At 39.5% G+C, this 24,011-nt stretch overlaps 1 protein-coding gene across 9 annotated transcripts in view; it reads right to left on the bottom strand.

Annotated features, from left to right (window-relative positions):
• SLC44A5 (solute carrier family 44 member 5) overlaps positions 1 to 24,011 on the bottom strand; it is a 392,569-nt gene that overhangs the window by 182,192 nt on the left and 186,366 nt on the right. Inside the window, exon 1 of one of the 9 annotated variants that reach the window (XM_032155566.2) lies at positions 19,093 to 19,212. The exons of 6 other annotated variants lie outside the window; for them this stretch is intronic. Coding sequence is in view for 1 of the 3 variants with exons in the window: in XM_058439657.1 (XP_058295640.1) it covers positions 17,454 to 17,472 (19 nt within the window). In the remaining 2 variants the exon portion in view is untranslated. Of the gene's footprint in view, positions 1 to 17,453; positions 17,694 to 19,092; positions 19,213 to 24,011 lie in introns of those variants that run through there. 2 more of the 9 variants (XM_058439663.1, XM_058439657.1) reach the window with 2 other exon arrangements.

The raw sequence follows: 24,011 nt of genomic DNA, 5'->3' as shown, positions 1-24,011 counted from the left end.
TCAATATCTCCATGTAACAAACCTGCACATGTACTCCTTGAATCTAAATTTTTTAAAAAAGAAAGGTGATTGATTCAGAAGAGACAGGGTCTTGTTTTTTCTAGTGCTACCCTGTTAGAACAGAGCGAGTGTTCACAAAGAAAGAAAGGCAACAGAGAAAGGGCCAGAAAATGGCCCTACAATACTTCAGTCCAGATATTAAAGAGAATAATATTTAGAGAGTTTTGGTTGAATAAATGAAAATAATACAAATATATTTTAATTGTTTATTATTTAAAATAATTTAGAATAATTATTTTTTAAATTATTGATATTTCAGGAAATAGCCTCAACTATGAAGCAAACATGTGCACCTCAAAATATACCCAATGGTATCACTTCCCAAAACACAATGCTACTATAGATGGTCATTGATAATTATGTAGAGCAAGAGTCTCCCAATGCCTCTTTAAGAATCATGCCCAAGGCAGCTTTGGCCCAAGATTGTTTCAGAGCTTATTCTCTTGATTGTTTAGTAGCTTTTGCCACTTCAGTTAACATCCTACACGACATACATACATACATATATACTTGCAATACACACAAGCATACATTTTCCAAGATTCCTCAGCTCACATTTTTCACCGGTTCCTACCTCTCAATGCTCTCAAAATTAACCTTTTCTTATTCCAATAATTCAGATATAATGTGTCTTACTTTTAAATCCTCTTACTAGATGTCTTTAATACTATAGTGTGAATTGTAGAAAGAGTATATGTTATAGATGTTAACACATTTCAGAGTGAAATTGCCTATATTTGTATTAACTATATTTTAAAAGATGTCCCAAAGCAGAGACACATAAAGCACAAATTTCTTGCAGAAATTGTGGCATCAGATGATGGATGGCAGGCAAAGGAGGTAAAGAAAAGGATAGACTTGGCCATAATTATGCCATCTCTGAATTATTCGTGCAATTAATTACCTCCCATGCCTATTTATAAGGCAAGTCATGGGTTCCAACATATAGTATCACATCTTTTCATTTGTGATAAAAAAAAAAATAAAAGCCAATCTCTATGCCCAACAAAAGACTAAGGGTTCATTGAATGAAGAATATCCATGTGGTATCAACTCAAGTGACGTCATCTTAAATAAACCCATGTTTCTAGGAGATCATATCTTTTGTCCAGAATTAGAACTGCCTTTTGAATAAACAAAGGTGCAGCCTCTTTCCTTATCGGCCTTTATACTATGCCATAATGGTGTGCGGCAGGGGAGCTGAGAAAAGGAAAGGTAGAAATTGGGTGGAAAATAGAATCTAATGGCCACATATAAAGTCACAAGCTTCAAAACTGTTCTCAACAGTTGGTGACAAACTGGTATAACTGATTTTTTGCTTTGTTTTGGGGGAGGGAGTTTGTAGAAATAGTGCTTATTACATTTATTTACATTTTAAATGAAAATAGATTTGTATTGTTTTCATTCATTTCACCCAAAATTTCTTGAGCAGCTGCTCTGTGCTAACAGTGTGACACTAGGGCCACAAATAGTGAGACCCTGTCTCTGCCCTTGAATAGTTTGCAGTCCAGTGAGAATGAGAATTTTGTCATATCTCTTGAGGTAATGATAGTGCATGGGGTGTAATCATAGTAAGACATGGGGAAAAATAAAAACGTGATAATCAAAGTATAGTGTGGAAGTTACCAGCTTTGGGGATTCAAACTGGACTACTGGCATAATGATGTAGCTCATTTTTCAATGCTAGAAGCATAGTCTATGTCAGAGTTTTATCTAGGTCCATGGGACTAGAGAGCAGATTAGATAAAAAACAGTATTCAGCATTCCCTACTCATTTCAATATATCAATTTAAGCATATTTAGAGAGTTGAGAAGGAATAAAGGGCTCTCAAGTCCAATGAGGCAGGAAAAGCTAAATATGCCCCATGAAGTAGGCTATGCAAATTTGTCTAGTGTCAATGTACCAGTCAATTCTCCAACCTTCAAGAGACATCTGAAGGTTATGTAATCTTCACCTATTTCCACCTGCCTTTGGAGAATGCATAATTATGTTTCCCCCTCTAAAGGTCAGAAGCAAAACAATATCAATACTTCAGTCCAGATAGTATATAAAGAGAAAAAATAGTGTGCAAGTTGAAAGAGCATGAAGTACCAACTATCTGATATATTGGAGATAGGGAAAGGAATAAACAGCCACAAAAGGGGAAATTGAGGGATTTTTTTTTTTTTTTTTTTTTTTTTGAGACGGAGTCTCGCTCTGTCACCCAGGCTGGAGTGCAGTGGCGCGATCTTGGCTCACTGCAAGCTCCGCCTCCCGGGTTCACGCCATTCTCCTGCCTCAGCCTCTCCGAGTAGCTGGGACTACAGGCACCCGCCACCACGCCCAGCTAATTTTTTGTATTTTTTTTTAGTAGAGACGGGGTTTCACCGTGGTCTCGATCTCCTGACCTCGTGATCCGCCTGCCTCGGCCTCCCAAAGTGCTGGGATTACAAGTGTGAGCCACCGCGCCCGGCCGAGGAATTCTTTATTTCACAATCATCGACCCATAACAGAGTCAAATCACCACGTATAGAGAGAACAAAACCATGATCCTCAATGAAAAATAAACTCTAGTATGCCTGGATCAGGGGTTGGGGATAACGGTAATAGAGAGAAGGAGAGGAAAATATATATAGGGACAGATTGTTCTATATGCACAGATACACTTTTAATAGGACTTCTGTTTTCTGGAATCATTTTTCCATCTTTATTCTTAACAGCTGTCACAGCACAATGATATTTTGTTGTTGTTGTTGTTTTGCCATGGAGGTTTAGAATATGTGCCAAAATACGACTGTTAGTTCAGTGTACCCCATATCCATAGATAACAATGTTCTCTGTTGAATGACAATTCGCTATGATTTATAAATTTTGTAAGACCTTTCATCTTGAACTCCAAATGAGTTGAGAATGACAGTTTTCAGCCTACTTTTAGTATCTAATTAAACCAAGCAGATTTTATTCAGTAGAATTTGATGAAAAAACAGGAAGAAAATATAGCACTTCACACTTCACTGTTCATGCAGAGACATAGTATTATTTTCTTAAATATAATAACATTGTTATTTCTAATCATCTTTAAATGCAAGGACTATATCTTTTTTAATCTTTGTATCTCCAGTGTATAACAGTGCCAGGCACATCTAAGTATTCAAAAATTTTGTTGTTGAATAAATAAAAGAATGGATTTCAGTGATTTGGTGGGGGGGGAGATAAGTTCCATCACAACATAGAATAAGGAGGAACAATTTGTGACCAAGTGCTTCTATAACTACATCCTGGGCCCATTTCAAACATTTTAATCATATCACTCTATGCATTGAGCCTAGATCCAACCTCAGAATCCTCCTCAATACAGCAGACCAGGAAGTTACACTTTATTAAATAAAATTTGCATTTGGAGTAAAATTTCTTTCCTGTAACTACAATAGAGGTCTCCATCAGGCAGACCACGAACAGGAGGTGTATTTCCAACATTTCTTCTCTGGTATCAACATGTGTATAGCAGTCCTCTCTCATCCACAGTTTTGCTTTCTGTAATTTCAGTTACCTGTCATCAGCTGAGTTTAAAAAATATTAAATAGAAAGTTTCAGAAATAAACAAGTCATCTGTTTTAAATTGTATACTGTTCTGAGAAGTGTGATAAAACCTCATGCTGCCCTGCTCCTTCTTGCCCAGAAGGTGAATTATCCCTTTGTCCAGCATCTCCATGCTATCTATGCAACCCACTCATTAGTCATCATCATCATCTGCTCCTGACACCCAGCCATTGATACTGCCATGGCTCAATGATCCAGGATCACTCAAAGCAGATGATCTTCTCTCTGACATACCATCAGAAGGTCAATAGTAGCCTAATGCTACATCACAATACCAACATCCTTTACCTCATTTTATGTAATCGTGTAGCCATTTTATTATCTCACATCATCACAAGAAGAAGGGTGAGTATAGTACAATATGATATTTTGAGGAAGAGAGGCCATATTCACATAACTTTTATTATGCTATGTTATTATAATTGTCCTATTTAACTATTAGTTATTGTTAATCTCTTACTGTGCCTAATTTATGAATTAAACTTTATCATAGGTATATATAAAAAATAGAGTATATATAGGTTTTGGTACTTGCTATGATTTCAGGCATCCACTTGGGGTCTTGGAATATATCCCTCAAAGATAAAGGACCGTTCTATATTAATAATTCAAATACTTAGCATATCCATAAACAAGCATATTTTAGAGTTTGCTATTCTGTCTTCTTCTTCCTCTCTTACAAGTCACCATTTACATCTATAATTCTTGAGCCAACCACAGGACCAGCATAAGAAAGTTTTTGCTAGTATCCTTGTTATAAATAAAATTAATTTGTGAATTTGCAGTATTATATTATTTATAAGATTTGATACCAGTTTTTCTATTATCTGGGATCTCATATATTTATTTATGACTGTCCAGAATTTTACTGAATCACTAGTACTTCACACATATGAGGTGCTCAATAAATATTTGCTAACAGGATTATAAAATTTTCAGGTCGTACAACTTCCTTTCTCTCTACTATAGACACTTTCTGCATGTCCTGACCTCCACAGAATAGCCCACAATAGATCTGTTATCCACAAATTTCACTCTAGCCAAGTCTTTAGGCTAATGTTACCTAGGTCCAATGGCACAGTTTTAAGAAATCACTGAGAATTCTGAGAATATTCTGTTCCTCTATGCCAAACAGCCATATGGCTAGGGATAAATAGAGTCCCAAGCAGTGCACATGAATTGAAAGCTATATTCTCCCTAGCTTTCCACCATATGTGGCCAGTCTTGCTTTTCTTCCCTTGTCTGTTGTCTTCCTGTATTCCTTATGTTCAATCCCTAATACTACCCATTTTGCATATGGACAATGGAGCCCAGCAATCAAAAGGGAACCCTAATTTTTTCACCATTTTCTATCAGTTTCTTTTCTTCCAGAGCTAGATCTTGAGTCATTACTCTCTCACCCTATTTACATTTAACCTAAACTCACAGAGTTGCCAAAAACATCCTATGCTCAAAATGTCCATGTTTTACCTAATTATCCTTGATCTCCACTACTCCTTCCTAAATCATATTCTTCCCAACCACTGACTTGGTCAAGATCAAATTTGAATTGTTATAACACCTTGGACTTTATATATACACATACATACATACATACATACATACATACATACATATATATCCACATACACACACACACACACACACACACACACACATATATATATATTTTCCTCTTGTGAAGGCAGAGATGCACCAGCAAACCTTTCAAAGATTCTTTTAATCCAAAAATATTTACAGAGTATCTACTTTCTTAAAAACACTATGCTAGGCACCAGAGTTAGTAAGAAATAAGAGAGACACAGGCTCTGCTCTTATGGAGCTTAAGAGAAGGACATAACCAGCTATTTACACAGCAAATTATTGAATTAAAGTTGTGTTTATGTGTCATTAAAAAAGAGGCTTTAAGTGCTATACATGTGTAAAGCAAGTAAACTTGACTTTGTGAGTCAAGGAAGGCTTGCAGTAAGTGTGGAAAGACAGGCAGGAGTTAAATAGGCAAAATGTTAGAAGGATGAGTGTTCAAGGCAGAGGGAACAGCACATGTGAAGCCTGTGAGGAAGGAGAAAGCATGCATATTAAAAGATCTGATAAAAGTCTAGCATAATTGAAAAGAAGAAAAAGAACCAAAATGAGAGTGGAAGAGAAAAGGCAGGAACAATAGTAAGAAGACTTTATGTGGGGCCTTGTAGGCTAGAATTTTTATCTTTACTGTGACATCAGTGGGAAGCCATTGAAGAGTTCTAAGCATGAAAAAAACTGTATTTTTTTCAAAGACTATTCTGGCTGCAGTGTGGAGAATGATGGGAAGGAAATAAGGATGATGCAAAGAGACCAGTCAGGGAAGCAGAACAGTATTCTAGGTGAGAGATGATTATAAGGAAATGCCAATGGAGATGGGGAGAAATACATGAACACAAATGATATTTGATGGGCAAAAGTGACATAATTTGATATAGTTTGGCCGTGTGTCCCCACCCAAATCTCACATTGCAGCTCCCATAATTCCCATGTGTTGTGGGAGGGACCTGGTGGGAGATGACTGAATCATGGGGACAGGTCTTTCCCATGCTGTTCTCATGATACTGAGTGGGACTAACGAGATCTGATGGGTTTAAAAATGGGAGTTTCTCTGCACAAGTTCTCTTTGCCTGCAGCCATCCATGTAGGATGTGACTTGCTCTTCCTTATCTTCTGCTATGATTGTGAGCCTTCCTCAGCCATGTGGAACTAAGTCCAATCAAACCTCTGTCTTATGTAAATTGCCCAGTCTCAGATATGTCTTTATCAGAAGTGTGAAAACAGACTAACACAGTAAATTGATATCAGTAGAGTGGGGCGCTGCTGAAAAGATACCCAAAAATGTGATAGTAACTTTGGAATTGGGTAACAGGCAGAGGTTGAAACAGTTTGGAGGGCTCAGAGGAAGCAGGAAAATGTGGGACAGTTTGGAACTTCCTAGAGATTTGTTGAATGGCTCTGACAAAAATGCTGACAGTGATATGAACAATAGCGTCCAGGCTGAAGTGGTCACAGATGGAAATGAGGAACTTGTTGGGAACTAGAGTAAAGGTGACTCTTGCTATGTTTTAGCAAAGAGACTGGTGGCATTTTGTCCCTGGCCTAGAGATTTGTGGAACTTTGAACTTGAGAGTGATGATTTAGGGTACCTGGCAGAAGAAATTTATAAGCAGGAAAGTATTCAAGAGGTGACTTGGGTGTTGTTAAAGGCATTCAGTTTCATAAGGGAAGCAGAGCATAAAAGTTCAGGAAATGTGCAGCCTGACAATGCAATAGAAAAGAACATTCGATTTTCTGAGTAGAATCCAAGCCAGCTGCAGAAATTAGCATAAGTAATGAGAAGCTGAATGTTAATCCCCAAGACACTGGGGAAAATGTCACCAGGGCATGTCAGAAGTCTTCACAGCAGCCCCTCTTATCACAGGCCCAGAGGCCTAGGATGAAAAAGTTGTTTCATGGGCCAGACTCAGGGTCTCCCTGCTGTGTGCAGCCTAGGGACTTGTTGCTCTGTGTCCCAGCTACTTTCATCATGGCTGAAAGGGGCCAATGTAGAGTTCAGACTGTGGCTTTAGAGGGTGCAAGCCCCAAACCTCTGGGGCATACAAATGGTGTTGAGCCTGCCAGTGCACAGAAGTCAAGAACTGGGGCTTGGGAATCTCCGCCTAGATTTCAAAGATGTATAGAAATGCCTGGATGACCAGGCAGAAGTTTGCTGCAGGGGTGGGGCCCTCATGGAGAACCTCTGCTAGAGCAGTGTGAAAGGGAAATGTAGGATTGGAGTTCCCACACACAGTCCCTACTGGGGCACCACCTAGTGGAGCTGTGAGAAGAGGGCCACCATCCTCCAGACCCCAGAATGATAAGTCCACCAACAGCTTGCACTGTGTGCCTGAAAAAGCTGCGGATACTCGACACCAGCCCATGAAAGCAGCCAGGAAGAAGGCTGTACCCTGAAAAGCCACAGGGGCGGAGCTGCCTAAGACCATGGGAACCCACCTCTTGCATCAGCATGACCTGGATTTGAGACATGGAGTCAAAGGAGATAGTTTTGGAGCTTTAAAATTTGACTACTCTGTTGGATTTTGGACTTGCATGGGGTCTGTAGCCCCTTCGTTTTGACCAATTTCTCCCATTTGGAATGACTGTGTTTATCCAATGCCTGTACCCCCATTGTATCTAGGAAGTAACTTACTTGCTTTTGATTTTACAGGCTCATAGGCAGAAGAGATTTGCCTTGTCTCAGATGAGACTTTGGACTGTGGGACTTTTGAGTTAATGCTGAAACAAGTTGAGACCTTGGGGAAACTGTTGGGAGGGCATGATTGGTTTTGAAATGTGAAGCTATGAGATTTGGGAAGGGCCAAAATTATGTGATTTGGCTCTGTGTCCCCATTCTAATCTCATCTTGTAGCTCCTATAATTCCCATGTGTTATGGGAGGAACCTGGTGGGAGACAATAGAATCATGGGGGCAGGTTTTTCCCATGCTGTTTTCATAATAGTAAATAGGACTCACGAGATCTGATGGTTTTAAAAATGGGAGTCTCTCTGCACAAGCTCTCTTTGCCTGCCACCATCCACGTAAGATGTGACTTGCTCCTCCTTGCCTTCTGCCATGATCGTGAGGCTTCTGCAGCCACATGGAACTGTAAGTCCAAATAAACTTCTTTCTTTTGTAAATTACCCAGTCTCGGATATGTCTTTATCAGCAGTGTGAAAACAGACTAATACAGAATTTAACCACAGTTATGGGGAGGGGAAAGAGAAGTTCATGATGATGTTTATGTTTATGGACTAAATAACTGTGTCTAATCAAATGGTTGTGCCAGCCACTGGCATAAGAAACAGAAGTCATGGAATGAGTTTGGAAGACTGATGATTAATTTATTTCTGAACATAGGTGAGATCTCCAGATGAAAGTGTCATGTGTCATGTTGACGTTGGATACATGGGTCTGGAATCCAGAGGAAACATCAGGATTAAAAACATTAAGTTTGAAAGACAATCTATGGGCAAGGGTAAGAATGGCTAAAGAAAGAGTTCTAACAAGAAGGGCAGAGAGCCAAAGAGCCAAGGCTAAAATCTTAAATCCATACTAAAAAGGATGGGAGGAAGATTATGAACCAACAAAGGAGACTAAGAGGCATGTGGAAAACTGTTGTGCATTTTTCAAAATCTGCAATCAGAATGTTTTGTAATAATTAAAAAGCAATAGGAAAATGAAAGATCTTCTGTGCTATGTGTTTTAAAAGATTGTAGCAACTAATAGTCACGAGCACAAAAACACTCAAGACATGACATTGCCTTTTGCTTTTACCCTTCACACCAAACTTCTTGTGGTACTAAAAATACAGAAATAAAGAAGCCGTGACATTTAGATATCTTCTTATAATTGTCTGTTTTCTTATAATGATGCTTGTTGCTTGCATTCTGTGCCCTGCACTGTGTAATGATGCAGAGCATGGAATCCAAGCAACAATGCAGTGCTCCATTATCTAGTTTACACAACAATTAGTCAATAGACATTTGTTGAGTGTCTACTATCTGCCAGAGCTGAGGAATACAAGAATGTACAAAATAGATGCAATTTTGGAGCTTATCATCTACCAAGCAGATGAACAATTAAAAATAAGCATAGAAAGAAAACGTAACTAGTAATTAGGTTCAGTATTTGTAAATGAAATCTACAGGATGCTATGGCAGAATGTAACAGGGAAACCTACTTTTTTTTACATGGGAAGGGTTCAGGGAGAAAAAAATCACTCTGAGTAAGTGGCATTCAAGCCTATGTCTAAAAGATGAGTAATAGGTCCCTAAGAGAAAATGGGGGAAGCATTCCAGGCAGAGGCAAGAGCACGCATGGTAGGTCTGAGGAATAAAAGGATTTAGCCAGTATCATTGGAGGGTTTGAATGGAGGAAAGAGTAGTAAAAGATGCACTTACAAAGGAAAGGCAGGACTAGATCATGCAGGGCCTCTGTGCCTGGAAAAGGATTTGGGATGTTATCCTAAATGCAACAGATTTGCTCCCAAGATCATATATTCCTATTTGTATTTTGAAAAGATCAGTTATTTTTAAAATGTTTGAATTGATTAAAAGTAAAGCAGGAGAACCTTCTGCTTCTGACTGTGAAGAATTAATTGCTGTCCTGCTATAAATAACTAGAAAACCAGAAAAAAAAATAAAATACAACAGTTTTTAAGGCAAAGGACTGTAATGCCTAAGGGAAGGGGAGCAAGCTAGGTTCACCTTCCAGTAGTCCCAGATTATTGCCTGGAAGTAGTGTCCAGGCCAAGGCTCAGAGAAGGGAACCAAAATAGAGTGCAATGATTTCAGCAGGTTGAGGAGACAGAGATCAGAGTTTGAACAGGTAGAAGCCTAAAATTTGTGAGCAAAATATCAAGAATCTCATGCTATTAAGTGATCAAATACATACAATAAGAATCCCAAAAGCAGGAGAGGGGCAGAAATATATTTGAAAAAATAATGGATAAATTTTTTAAAAATTTGAATAAAACTATAAACAAAGCCAAGAATCTCATCAAACCCCAGGCAGGATAAACATGAAGTAAACCACACCAAGGAACAATATAATCAAATTGATGAAAAACAGCAAAACAGAAAGTAAAATCTTAAAAGTAACCAGAGAAAGACATACATACAGAGAAAGAAAGATAAGAATGAATGACGGTAGACCTCTCATCAGAAAACTAAGACAATGAATGGCATCTTTAAAGTGCTAAAGAGAGAGAGAAAAAAAAGCACTGTTCATGTGAAATTCTGTACCAGGAAAAAAAATCTTTCAAAAATGAAGATGAAATAAAGACTTATTTCAGAACAGCAAAAGGTGAGAGAATTCATTATCAGATCTATATGGCAATGTTAAAATAAGTTCTCTGTCAGAAAGAGAATCATACCAGATAGAAAGCTGAATCCACACAAAGGAATTAAGAGCATCAGAAATGATAAATACATAGGTAAATATAAATACAATTTTCTCAGTTTTAATCTCTTCAAATCCTAATAGGCTATTTAAAGCAAAAACAATATCAATGTATTGTGGAGTTTACAACACATTTAATTTAAATGTGCAACAATAATTAGACCCAGGACAGGAGATTCTTATACTATACATGGAGTGGTGTAACATTACTTGAATGTAAACTGATAAGTTAAAGACGTGTCTGCTGTGAACCCTAGAGCAACCATTGCTATGGTGTGAATTTTATGTCCTGCTAAAATTCATATGTTAAAATCTTAACTCCCAAGATGATGGAATTAGGAGATAAGGCCTTTGGGAGGTGATAGTTCATGGGGGCAGAGCCTTCATGAATGAGATTAGCGTCCTTCTAAGAGAGGCCCAGGAGAAATGGCTCATCCCTTCTACCCTATGAAAACACAGTGAGAAGACCTACCTATAAACGACGAAGCAGGCCTTCACCAGACACCAAATCTGCTGGTGCCTTAATCTTAGACATCTCAGCCTCCAGAACTGTGAGAACTAAATTTCTGTTGTTTATAAGCCACCCAGTCTATGGTAGTTTGTAACAGCAGCCCAAGTGGACTAAGACAATCAGTAAAAAATAAAATAAAGTATAGCTATTAAATTATTGCTGTAGCCAAAGTACAATAATAAAAAATCTCATTCAAAAAGAAGGAAAGAAAAGAGGAACAAAGGAACGCAGAACAGATAGGACAAATTAACGAATGAACAGCAAGATGCTGGGTTTGAAACCCAACTCCATTGATAATTAGATTAAAAGTAAATTGTCTAAATATAATTAAAAGGCAGAGCTTGTAAATTTAGATAAATTTTGAAAAAGCAAGCAACAACTATCTGCTGTTCATAGAAACACAAATTCTGGGACTGACTATTCAATATAAATTCCTCAATTTCTTAGGTTTTGAGTGCTTTGAGTAGAGCCTATATGTTTTCAGATTATTGTGGAATGTATAGTTTTCTTCACTCAATAAGAGAATTACCTTTTTGTTGATACATTGACCACATTATTTTCTTAATAATTACTATAACTCAATAATTGTAGAGACTGGTTTATAAAAAAATTTTTCATACCAAAGGCCAAAATTACTATTCTTATACTTTACTTTCATCTATTACTCTCTGTCAAGTGAGAAGGTTTATGTCCCACAGTTAAGAGTATCTCTCAAAATACCAAGGCCTTAGAAGTTTCTTTCCTGATACTTCCATACTTGATAATGGCTATAGAATAAATAGCCATTAGAACATAGATGTCACAAAAATGAAAATAGCAAGCATTTAGACACCTAGGAAATAATCTCTTTGGAATATAATATAACTACTGTTTCAGAGGGTGAAATAGTTGTGTTTTACTCAAAGGACTGTTTTCAAATATATTATAATATGGTCCACTTCAAATTTTGCCCTTTCAAACCACAACAATTATTTACTTAAAATAGCTTGAAAAATGGGAACATTTTTATACATTTTATACATACTGTTAGTATGTATAAAAATATACCTAAAATCATGTTATATTATTTTCATTAACATAGATAGAATGTGACATCTACAGACAATCTAGGACTAGTAACCCTGCAGGTGCTGAAAAGCCACCATTATTTTAAAGACACCCTATTTGGCCTGAAGACTGCAAACTTGAGGAGGAATAAAAGGAGGTGTTGGTTTTTCTACATAGAGAAAGATACTGACTAGTTAGAGATTTTTATGTAGGCCATAAGCCATATGTGCAAAAAAACTGAATAAATGACAGCCCAGTTAATCTTATTTTAATTTTTCTTTCAACATGAAGGGATTGTCAATGACCCACTGCACTGTGGTGTGCTATGGCTCATTTTGCTGAATGCATAGAGACACTGTTTCAGAATTGTCCTCAATGGTGCCCTAATAGTCTGAGAAATTTGCTAAGGCTTTCCTCTTCTTCCATTAAGATCACCATTTTGCATACAGCTCTCAAAGAGCTAATTGCTGGCTATTCATTTTATATATGTCACTAGCTCATTGCTGCACTGCTAAGGGGAAAAACACATAATAGAGGAAGGAGAAACATGTAGGTGGAAAAAAGCTTTTGTTATATAATACAAACTTACAATTCATAAAAGCTTATGGAATAAGGTGACAATTTTATTCACCAGAAATCTTTAGAAGAAATCTGTTATTTTTTTGAAAAAAAAAAAAAAAAAGTACTTTGGTGAAGTGTTTGAAGTGTGGCACATATATCAAGAATTGTCCTGGGACTGCTATTCATGTGACAAGGAGAGGGATTTGAGGAGTGCACTGTGATTGTATAATGTGGTCGTACTTGTGACCCCTCTCAGATATTCAGTAAAATTACTGAACTCAAGAAATACTTGTTAAAATCATTGGGGTGTGTGTGTGTGTGTGTGCGTGCACACATGTGCTTAAGAGGCTGTGCTTTTTTACCCAGACTGATGTGATGTAAAATTTGGACATGAAATGCCCTTTGAAAAAGGCACACATGGAAAAGCAAATGCCCTTTCTGGAGTGAATACTAATGAGCATTGAAGCCTCCAGGTTAGAGTGATCTAATAGTTCTTCTAAGAGATATGATTTCTATCAGGCTAGTTATGGACACATCTGGACCTTTCACTAGGCTGCAAGATCATAGCAGGCCAGAAGAGACTCTTATTCATAGCCTTATCCAGTTTCCCAGAGTGCACAGCACAATGTCTTGGACTTACAAGTCCTCAGTGAATAATTGTGCAACAAATAAATAAAAACATAATTGCCTTATGACAAGCTAGTTTTGTTTCACCTCGAAATATTTGTGTAGGTAAAAACTTAGAAAGTAAACTTTAGTTTAGTTAGTTTAGGTAAATAATCGGTATCCTGCACCAACTGATACCATACACAACAGTAGCAATTACAGATGTTTTGACTGGGGGAAATATTTATATTACTAACAGAAATGGGAATGTCAAAAATAGGAATTTGGAATGTGGAGCAAGTTTTACACGTTAAGAAGCTCCTAGAATACTGGGCAGTTGCAAAAAACCTTGATTGTATGAAAGAACCCTTATCTGTTCCGTTTGCTGTCAAGAAAAATGGCCCAGAGGGGTTATGTGAATCTTTCCAGGAAGTGCAATGGTTAAATGGCCCAACTGGAACTTGGGCCTAGATTGTGACTCTAGGTCTACTGCACTTTCCACTATCCACAGCTGCTTTCTATTAGGTTGGCGCTAATAGCAGAGTCTCAGACTTAACAGAAGCCAGCCCTCTTCCCTTCCTGTTGTCTTTAGGTGCTAATTTGAAACAAACAAACAAAAAATGAAATAGTAAAGTCTTCCATTTTCTCTGCTTTCAAAATTCTCAAGGCTTAAGCTAGTTCCATTCATTGACATTAAATCCTGATTCATCTCTCAAATGACTTTGTTGCAAGGATTGGAAGAAAAGCATTCTCTGGGGTGGGCAGTATTATTTTGGCTGCCTGAAAAAGAACAGAAAGCTATAGTACTCTCTGTGGAATGAACACCTACAGCAATTTCTCACGCATATGGCAATTTCATACATACACCGTGAAACAATGCTTCGCAACCTGCTTAGTAAGGTCAAGCTTCCTCAGCAAACAATGAAATATAAACATATACTGCAGTTTCCTGTGGCTGGCGAAATTAAATTAGATGGTTGTCTGCTTGTTATATGAATCTTCTATCAACTAAGCTGTAGCCAACAGAAATATTGATCTAACACAGAACAAGAAAGCTGATATCTTTAAACTATTGCTTGGCCCTTGGTTATTTCCCCTAAAGTATATATTTTTATGAATGTATTTTTATTTTGATTATTTCCCCTAAAGTATATATTTTTATGAATGTATTTTTATTTTGACCTTAAATTCCTAACTAGGGTCTATGATTTAAGGATTTTAAGAAATGAAGCTTTTGCATCATATTTTGCTATTTTACTATCATTCTATTAAAGATTGGAGAAGCAGAAAAGTTAAATGTTTGCTGTGTTAATATGTGCCTGGCTCTATTTGCCTTGCCCCTTTTGGAAATTGCAAGCAGCTCCATACTCCCTGCTCCCAGGACGCACTTATCTAGATGTTTACTAGCTGTCAAAGTAAATTTATAGTACTGAGTGACACCATTAGATAGCCTGGGACAGGCCTTGCTGAGCACACACAGATACACTTGCATACCCGTTAAGTTGAAATTTTGCCAAGAACCTATTAACCCATCCTAATCAACTGCTGTTTTCCATTTAAAACACCATTAGTTTCCTATGGTTTGTTGCTCAAGGTATAAGCAGAAAAGACACCATCAAGTGGTTAGAAAAGGTGTTGCTTTGCTGGATGCCCCTATGCCTCCGGAGAATTTGAATTTGGCATTAGTATGTATCACTTTCTTTCCACCTCTGGAATTTATCATGCATTCCAAATATTTAGGACTACCTCACAGAACACAGGATTTTAATACAGCTCATTGCTTAAAGATTGTGGAGAATTACTTTGTGCTCAGCCTGCAGAGGCTTTTGTTTCTAAAGAGGACTGTATAATTGTAACCATATAGAACTGATGACTCTCAGTCTAAAGCTATATGTTAACAGACTAACAAAGATCTGCCTACACACCCCACCCCCTTGAGCTTCCTCTCCAAGTTTTAAAGTTTTCTCTAAGGTAGTTTTGTTTGTTTGTTTTTTGAGATGGAGTCTCGCTCTGTCGCCCAGGCTGGAGTGCAGTGGCATGATCTCAGCTCACTGCACCCTCCACTTCCCAGGTTCAAGCAATTCTCCAGCCTCAGCTTCCCAAGTAGTTGGGACTACAGGCACGTGCCACTGCACCTGGCTAAGTTTTGTATTTTTTAGTAGAGGCGGGTTTCACCATGTTGACCAGGCTGGTCTTGAACTCTTGACCTCAAGTGATCTGCCCACCTGGGCCTCACTAAGGTAGTTTTAAATACCTGATACATTATCATAACTTCTAATACTAAAGTCCCTTGTAAGAGCAAGAGTTCTAATAATAGTGAAATGACAAGTCAGCCAAAAAATGATGTCTGATTTTGTGAGGTTTGCTTTGGGATTGGACACCTAAGAAGATGAAAGATGAAATATCAAAATGTCAAGAGTTTTTTTTTTTTTTTTCAAACAATGCATTCTCTGCAATCAAATTGCAAGGAAGAGGATGTACGTTACAGTATTTCAATATAATTTCTTCTTATAAAGAACATGAAAAGTGAAGAATTTAGTGAGCCAACTGTATTCCCCAACTCAGCAAATAAAAAAAACATATACAAACAATTCATTTGAAAAGTTCAAGCAATTCAAAAAAAAAAAATGCTAAATACATTTCCCAACAATAGGAACACTTTGGTGGTAGGAAGCATTTAAAATAACAGCACTGCTCCATTAGGCTTATTTAAAAAATAAATATTTCACCTTCTTTTTCCAGGTTGTTAAAATGTTATCTTTATTTATTGTAGCTCTTTAAGCACAAGTTGTTCAAAAGTTAACACTAAACAGGAAATTTAATGTACTAACCAGGTAGAAGGTGAAACAAGAGGTACAGCAAAAGGAGCCAAGTATTGTGCAACTGCAGCCCAATGTGGGGAATAACAAAGCCATGGTCTTTGCGTATTCCCTACAGGTACTCAGCACTATGTTAGGCACATGTCAGGAACTTCATTAAGCATTGGGTGGTTAACTGAGTGATAAAAGACTTATGAATAGTAAAGAGCTCTGTAAAATGGAACAATTAAAATCAGAGAGAAAGGGCAAAACTAATTGTGTGAAAGTGGCAGATGGTCGATAAAGCCGTGAAGTCCTGAAGTCTGTAAACTTGCAGAAGCATTGCATTTTAGAGGAACACTGTCAGCAATCAAGGGACCACAGCCTAGTGGAAAAGGAAGAGGCTGCACATACGATTATCTTCTCGAGAACCCAAAGGCTGTCAAACAGACAGGCCAACTTAAGAAACTTATTTTAGATGTACAAAGTGTGTCCTAGTCAATCTACTAGAGAGTAAAGACCATGGGTAGTGGCAGCCCCTACATAGATTCCTCCAGTAATAACAATGCTGTATTCTGAATTATTTGGAAAGGTCAAGTTAGGTCCCCCTTGAACATGCCATGCTATGGGCCCTTCTTAGCCGCAGAACTCACGGTTCTACTAACACTGCAGAACATCAGAAGCACCTTGCACAGAAAATACCAGAGGGAGGCTACTCCAGGACAGGTCTCGCCGTCAGCACTCTCAAACCAGCCAGCCCTCCCTTCCTCCCTTTCAGTGCCCTTTTTCTCAGGTGAGAAAGGTAACATTTTAAAACGCTTTTTCTTCAGGTGAGTTTTCTCACGCTTTCACCTCCATCTGGTTTTATTTGTCTCTAGAGAATGATGCCTGAGGGTTCAAAGGAAGTGAAGGTGTCAGAGGTGTTACAGGATTTACCCAAGGATGCCCAACACACTAAAAGCTACTGACTACATTTCTGCCAAAAAAAGAAACACTGAAACATGAACAATGAAAGATTGTGAGAAGTAGTTGATTAAGATAGGGTTATACAGGGGAGGAGAGGAACTAGGCAGGTTCTAATAAAATTTAGAAGCCAAGCCAAACCGTAGCAGGACTTAGTTAATTTACGGTGGAAAATATGATTCTGAAAGTCATCCATGTGTGGATATTGTCATTTTGCTTTCTTTTATGACACTTATTACATTTTTTATTTCGCTTATTTTTTGTTAACATTCATTGAAAGGCAGCTTAAAGACGAAAGTTACAGGCGATGGATAAAAAGACTCAAGTTTGAATGTTAGCTCTGCCTACTTCTCTAATCCCGTACCTTTGAGAGGTGACAGCATGCTGGCAGTCCTCACAGCCTTCGCTTGCTCCCGGTGCCTCCTCTGCCTGGGCTCCCATTTTGGTGGCACTTGAGGAGCCCTTCAGCCCCCCGCTGCACTGTGGGAACCCCTTTCTGGGCTGGCCAAGGCGGGAGCCGGCTCCCTCAGCTTGCAGGGAGTGTGGAGGGAGAGGCGCGAGCCGGAACCGGGGCTGCGCGCGGCGCTTGCGGGCCGGCTGGACTTCCGGGTGGGCGTGGGCTTGGCGGGCCCCGCACTCGGAGCAGCCTGCCGGCCCCAGGCAATGAGGGGCTTAGCATCTGGGCCAGCGGCTGCGGAGGGTGTACTGGGTCCCCCAGCAGTGCCGACCCACCGGCGCTGCGCTCCATTTCTCACCGGGCCTTAGCTGCCTTCCCGCGGGGCAGGGCTCGGGACCTGCAGGCCGCCATGCCTGAGCCTCCCACCCCCTCCATGGGCTCCTGTGCGGCCGGAGCCTCCCTGATGAGCACCACCCCCTGCTCCACGGCGCCCAGTCCCATCGACCACCCAAGGGCTGAGGAGTGCGAGCGCACGGCCCGGGACTGACAGGCAGCTCCACCTGCAGCCCCGGTGTGGGATCCACTGGGTGAAGCCAGCTGGGCTCCTGAGTCTGGTGGGGACGTGGAGAACCTTTATGTGTAGCTCAGGGATTGTAAATACACCAATCAGCACCCTGTGTCTAGCTCGAGGTTTGTGAGTGCACCAATCGACACTCTGTATCTAGCTACTCTGGTGGGGCCTTGGAGAACCTTTATGTCTAGCTCAGGGATTGTAAATAACACCAATCAGCACTCTGTATCTAGCTCAAGGTTTTTAAACACACCAATCAGCAACCTGTGTCTAGCTCAGAGTTTGTGAATGTACCGATTGACACTCTGTATCTAGCTACTCTGATGGGGCCTTGGAAAACCTTTGTGTCCATACTCTGTATCTAACTAATCTGGTGGGGACTTGAAGAACCTTTGTGTCTAGCTCAGGGATTGTAAACGCACCAATCAGCACCCTGTGTCTAGCTCAGGGTTTGTGAATGCACCAATCGACACTCTGTATCTAGCTACTCTGGTGGGGCCTTGGAGAACCTTTATGTCTAGCTCACGGATTGTAAATACACCAATCGGCACTCTGTATCTAGCTCAAGGTTTGTAAACACACCAATCAGCACCCTGCCAAAACAGACCACTGGGCTCTACCAATCAGCAGGATGTGGGTGGAGCCAGATAAGAGAATAAAGGCAGGCTGCCCCAGCCCACAGTGGCAATCCGTTCCGGTCCCCTTTCACACTGTGGAAGGTTTGTTCTTCCGCTCTTTGCAATGAATCTTGCTACTGCTCACTCTTTGGGTCCACACTGCTTTTATGAGTTGTAACATTCACCAGGAAGGTCTGCAGCTTCACTCCTGAAGCCAGAGAGACCACGAGCCCACCGGGAGGAATGAACAACTCCAGACGCGCCGCCTTAATAGCTGTAACACTCACCGCAAAGGTCTGTGGCTTCACTCCTGAGCCAGTGAGACCACCAACCCACCAGAAGGAAGAAACTCCGAACACATCCGAACATCAGAAGCAACAAACTCCAGACGCGCCACCTTAAGAGCTGTAACACTCACCGCGAGGGTCCGTGGCTTCATTCTTGAAGTCAGTGAGACCAAGAATCCACCAATTCCGGACACACCTTCATTCATAATGTGATAACCAATACTTGCCTCTCCAGGTTGTGGTGAAGACTGGAAACAAGGCATGCAAAATGCTTTGTATATAATAACCAGTCGATAAATGTTAGCAATTATTACTATTTAAACAAAATCCCAATTTCATTTTATAAGAACTAATGGAGAAGGTCCGTGTTTAGAGCTAGGTCAGGATAGGAAGGGGCATCATCATGGCCCAGAAAGGTGATGGCAGCATCCTAGGGGGATGCTTAGGAAAGGGCTGGTATGATTTTGCTAGTCACTCTCTCTCAAGGGCTAGCTATGGTTGCCTCTTCATCAGGAGCCCTTTTCTTATTTTTGTGACCAAATACAATATATCCTTTCCTTAAATACAATATATATTTCCAACATTCATCCTTTCTCTTTAATCCAATGCTTATTTTAGCTCAAAATTTATTTTAAAATAAATTTTACCAACTTATTTTAGGGCCTTTAGGGCGGATAATATGATCTATTAAATCATTTCTTTGACTTCAGTTTCTTTTTCTGTCTATCCATTCTATGTATTACTATTTGATTGATTTTCCTTAATCACAATTGGATTTTATCACTCCCTCTCTTCAGAAAACCTTCAATAGATCTCTAATTCTCATGAACAAAACCCAAACTCCCCAGCCAGTAATTCAAGAACATCCAGGCCCAAAGCCTAATTTAAGTCTTCTGACTTATCTCAAAAGCTATCAGTTACACAGCTTGTTGTTCCCTAAATACAACCACATTCTCTCCTTTCTTGTGTGTTTCCCCATGTGAAATGTTTGTCTTCCCATCTCCGCATGTCTAATTTTCATCTCAAATGCCCTTTTCCCTTGAAGCCTTTCCTTGTTTGCTTCTCTGAACTATCTCTCCATTCTCTGAATTTATGTATCACTTCCTTACCCCTCTCCAACACAACCTGTGCAGCTGGAGAGACAGAGACCACGTCTTTTTTGTTTCTGTAACTCTCAGTGCCTAGAATAAGGCTTTACATGTTATAGGATCAATAATTATTTTTAGCTTAAAAGTGAATGAGCAAATTAAGTCTTTAGGATGCAAAGTTAATATGAAAGAAAGCAACACAATAGATAAGGAAACAAGGATAAGGTTTCCAAACTAATCACACAAAATGACACCGCAAAAAGACACATCTAACCAGTTACAGTGAATATTTGTCTTCTTAAAAAAATTTATTTTGGCTGTTCAGAATCTGAATGCCCTTTCTACATTTGGATAATTCTCCATATGTGAAGAAGGAAGAGCCTACCTCCCACTGTAAAACTTAAAAAGGAGGCTGACTCACTTTCCTAAGCTCTCTGGTAACTAGAGCATGGGCACCTGCCCTAGGCCTGGCCAAACAGCTGAAGCCACTCACGACTTTGAATGTGGATCCAGGGCACAAAGAAGCAGGGAGAGAAGAGAATCTATTTTGGCGGCACTGATAGCAGCAGCAGTATGGAGCTTCCAGGTGCAGTGGCAGCATCCATGCCAGCGGGACAAGCTGCAGCGTTCGTCCTTCAGCACTGGTGCAGCGGCGCTTCGCCAGATGGGTGCTCATGATATTGGCTGTGTTTCTAGGATCCCAGCACCACTTGGTTCTGCCTCTTTTCTGGGGCTCATTTTCCAGCATCCCCAGCAGCCCTGCCAGCTACTCAGGTTCCATTTAATAAATCTATTTGCTGCTTAAGACAACCAGGGTCAGATCCTGCTGCTTGTCCCCCATCACCTTGACTTGATGCATGAGGCTTGCAGAATTGTTCAGGGGACCCCTCTACACCACAGCGAGATTCTCTCAGCTTGGTTTTGCATCCTCATTATTTCTCATCATTAAAAGTTAACAGCCCTACATGCTACCTTCATTAATTTTTGGGCAAACATGTTTTAAAGTCAGATTGCATTTTGATTTCTATAAATAAGCTATCATTTATTTCTCCTAAACAAATCAGTCTAAATTAGAGCTTGCCATAGGGATACCAGTCATGCATTGAAATTCCAAAGAATAAAAAATAGAAAAATGCCCGCTATAATAAATGCCCTCAGGATTGGGCCACTTCTATTTTTGTAGGCTTACAAAATACTAGCAACAATTATATTTCACACCTCTGATATGCCTGTACACTCAGAATTTTCCTAGAAAATGTGCCATTAATTAATCATGTCTCCAGGAAATCACATTATTTATGACTGATACAGATATAACAATACAGTTTAGTGGTTAAGAGCATGGACTCTGAAGCCAGACTGGCTTTAATCCCAGGCTGTGATGGGATTTTGGACGAGTTAGTTAATCTTTTGTGCCTCTATTTCTTATCTTTAAAATGAGAGTAATAAAAATGCCATTGTGAGGATTAGATATTTTACACATAAAATGATTAAGACAGTACCTAACCCTTATTAAAAAGCCATTGAAATGTTTGTTTTTATTATATTCTCAAATTGTGCCTACTCAGGGGAACTATTAGAATGCATGACAGTCATGTGTATGATTAGTCAAATAAAATTCTCTTTCCCTATAGCACATGGTCCTTCTTATCTTCCTTGTGGTTGGATGGAGCCATGTTTCTATGTCTGGCCAATGAACCAGTCACATACATTAGAGTATTTAACAGGCAGTGTGAGATTCTCCAGAGTGCTCACTTCCCTCTAGTACAGCAAGGAGGAATGTTTGATATGGTGGAGACCGGAGGGCTGGAGTGATTAAAATTAGCTGAGTTCCTTTGCTGCCCTGAGATGAATATGTTACATGAGCAAGAAATAAACCTCTGTTGTTTTAAGCAACTGACATTTTGGGGGAGTGTTGTTACTGAAGCATAATGTAGTGTATCCTGACTAATGCAGAAAGCATGGCAATTATCTGGATATTTCAATTAAATGATATTTCCTATTCAAGTGACTAGCATCCTCAGAAATACCTAGAGTGGGATAATACCAGTAAAGAATAAAATTATTTTTCCATTATAGGCAATCATCCTGCTTACCCCCTCTCTATTTGTCCATCAATTATCCTTGTTAGCAACTCAAGGACAGGGAGTATGTCCTATTAATCTCTGAATCTCAGAGTGTAGCACAGTGCTTGATATACCAGTTGGAACTCATGAAATGTCTGCTAACTCAAATGAAGCTTTAGAGTGCAAATGTGATCCGATCAGATGTTCTCACTGTGGAAGTTGCTAATCCATGACTTTGGAAGCTAAATTAGCTTCACCAAGAGGGCACTATTTAGCATAATAAACTAAACCTGACAGGCATCCCCAGTACAAGCACCAATTTAGAAAGATTTGTTTAGGAAAAAATACACATACAGGATATACATACCACCTGTGTAATTTTGCCATTCCAGTGTCTGATTTTACTTTGGCTTATACTCATAAGAGTATGGCAGAGTAGAGTTGTCAAGAATCTGAGAGATTGTCTACGCAATACCCCATGTTAAATATAACAAAATTGAGGCCCAGGAGCAATAAATATAATAACTGGTGTCAGGCACAAAGCTAGTTAGTGCCAGAAGTAGGAGTCTTAGTTTTTTTGTCTTTCCACAATACCAAATAGTTTAAAGAGCATACACCACATAGATGGTCACTAAATACATTATTTTGCATGCAGTTATAAGCAGTGTTTTAACACTGGTTAAATTTCAGCATCCTCCCTGTAGGTTTTAAAGAGGACATGTGTCTGAGCTCCATCCTTAGGGATTCTGATTATGGAACTGGTGCTTGGCAACAGTTGGACTCACTGCCAATTTCGGCAATAACCACTTCTAATATTTAAACAACTAACTGCTTCCTAAAAGAACACCTTGAATGTTTTTGTGTTAGGAGAGATCAGGAAAATAGGAATCATCACCAGCCTAAAGCTACGTTAATGTGCCCCTCTAGGTAGCAGTACTGAATGAATGTGTGCCACATTCTAAGTTATTCAACTTATGCTACAAGTTCTTGTTGGAGGAATGTATTCTAACAAACCAAGAAACAGGCTCCAGGGTCAGTATATCTGGATCCTGACTGTCATGAACTAGCTTTGTGTTAAAACTATATGCAAAAGTAAGAGTAGAAAGCCATCTTTCTTGGGCAAGTGAGGGCTATGATGTCTAAGCACTGATCCATTCAAAGAATATTTGTAGGCCTAAGTGTTGGTCTGTTTACGTTGCTATAAAGGAATACCCGAGACTGAATAATTTATAAAGAAAATGAGGTTTATTTTGGCTCACAGCTCTGCAGGCTGTATAAGAAGCATGGTGCCAGCATCTGCTTCTGGTGAGAGCCCCAAGAAATTTCCAGTCATGGTGGAAGATGAAGGGGAACATGTGTCACATGGCAAGAGAGAGTGAGAGATCGAGCAAGGGGTGGGTGTATGCCACACATGCCAGATCTCATGTGAACTCAGAGTGAGAACTCATTACTGCGATGATGGCACCACGCTATTCACGAGGGAGCTCCAAATGCCTCCCATCAGGCCCCACCACTAACACTGGGGATTACATTTCAACATGAGATTTGAAGGGACAAACATCCAAACCATATCAACATCTATTGTGCTGGGAGCTAAGGATACAACTTCCAAAATAGACAAAGTCATGGCCCTCGTGGAGCTTGCTGTCTCACAGAGCTCTCTGATATAAACGGACCCATAGGAATAGTCAGGTGAGCAGTTTGGAGCAAAGTCATTGCTGTGGTCTGAATGTGTCCCCCAACATTTATGTGTTGGAAACTTAATCCTCAGTGCAGCAGTGTTGGGAGATGGGGCCTTCTGGGAAATGTTTAGGCTCTGCCTTTACGAATGGATTATTACTATTATAAAAGAGCTTGATGAAGTGAGCTTGGTCCTTTTTCTTCCCTTTCCATCCC

This window comes from Hylobates moloch, unplaced genomic scaffold (genome assembly GCF_009828535.3).
Source record: "Hylobates moloch isolate HMO894 unplaced genomic scaffold, HMol_V3 SCAFFOLD_5, whole genome shotgun sequence".
In the NCBI taxonomy this organism is placed as follows: domain Eukaryota; kingdom Metazoa; phylum Chordata; class Mammalia; order Primates; family Hylobatidae; genus Hylobates; species Hylobates moloch.
Note: the sequence above shows the minus strand (reverse complement) of the source record. Positions and strands in the feature narration are given on the sequence as shown.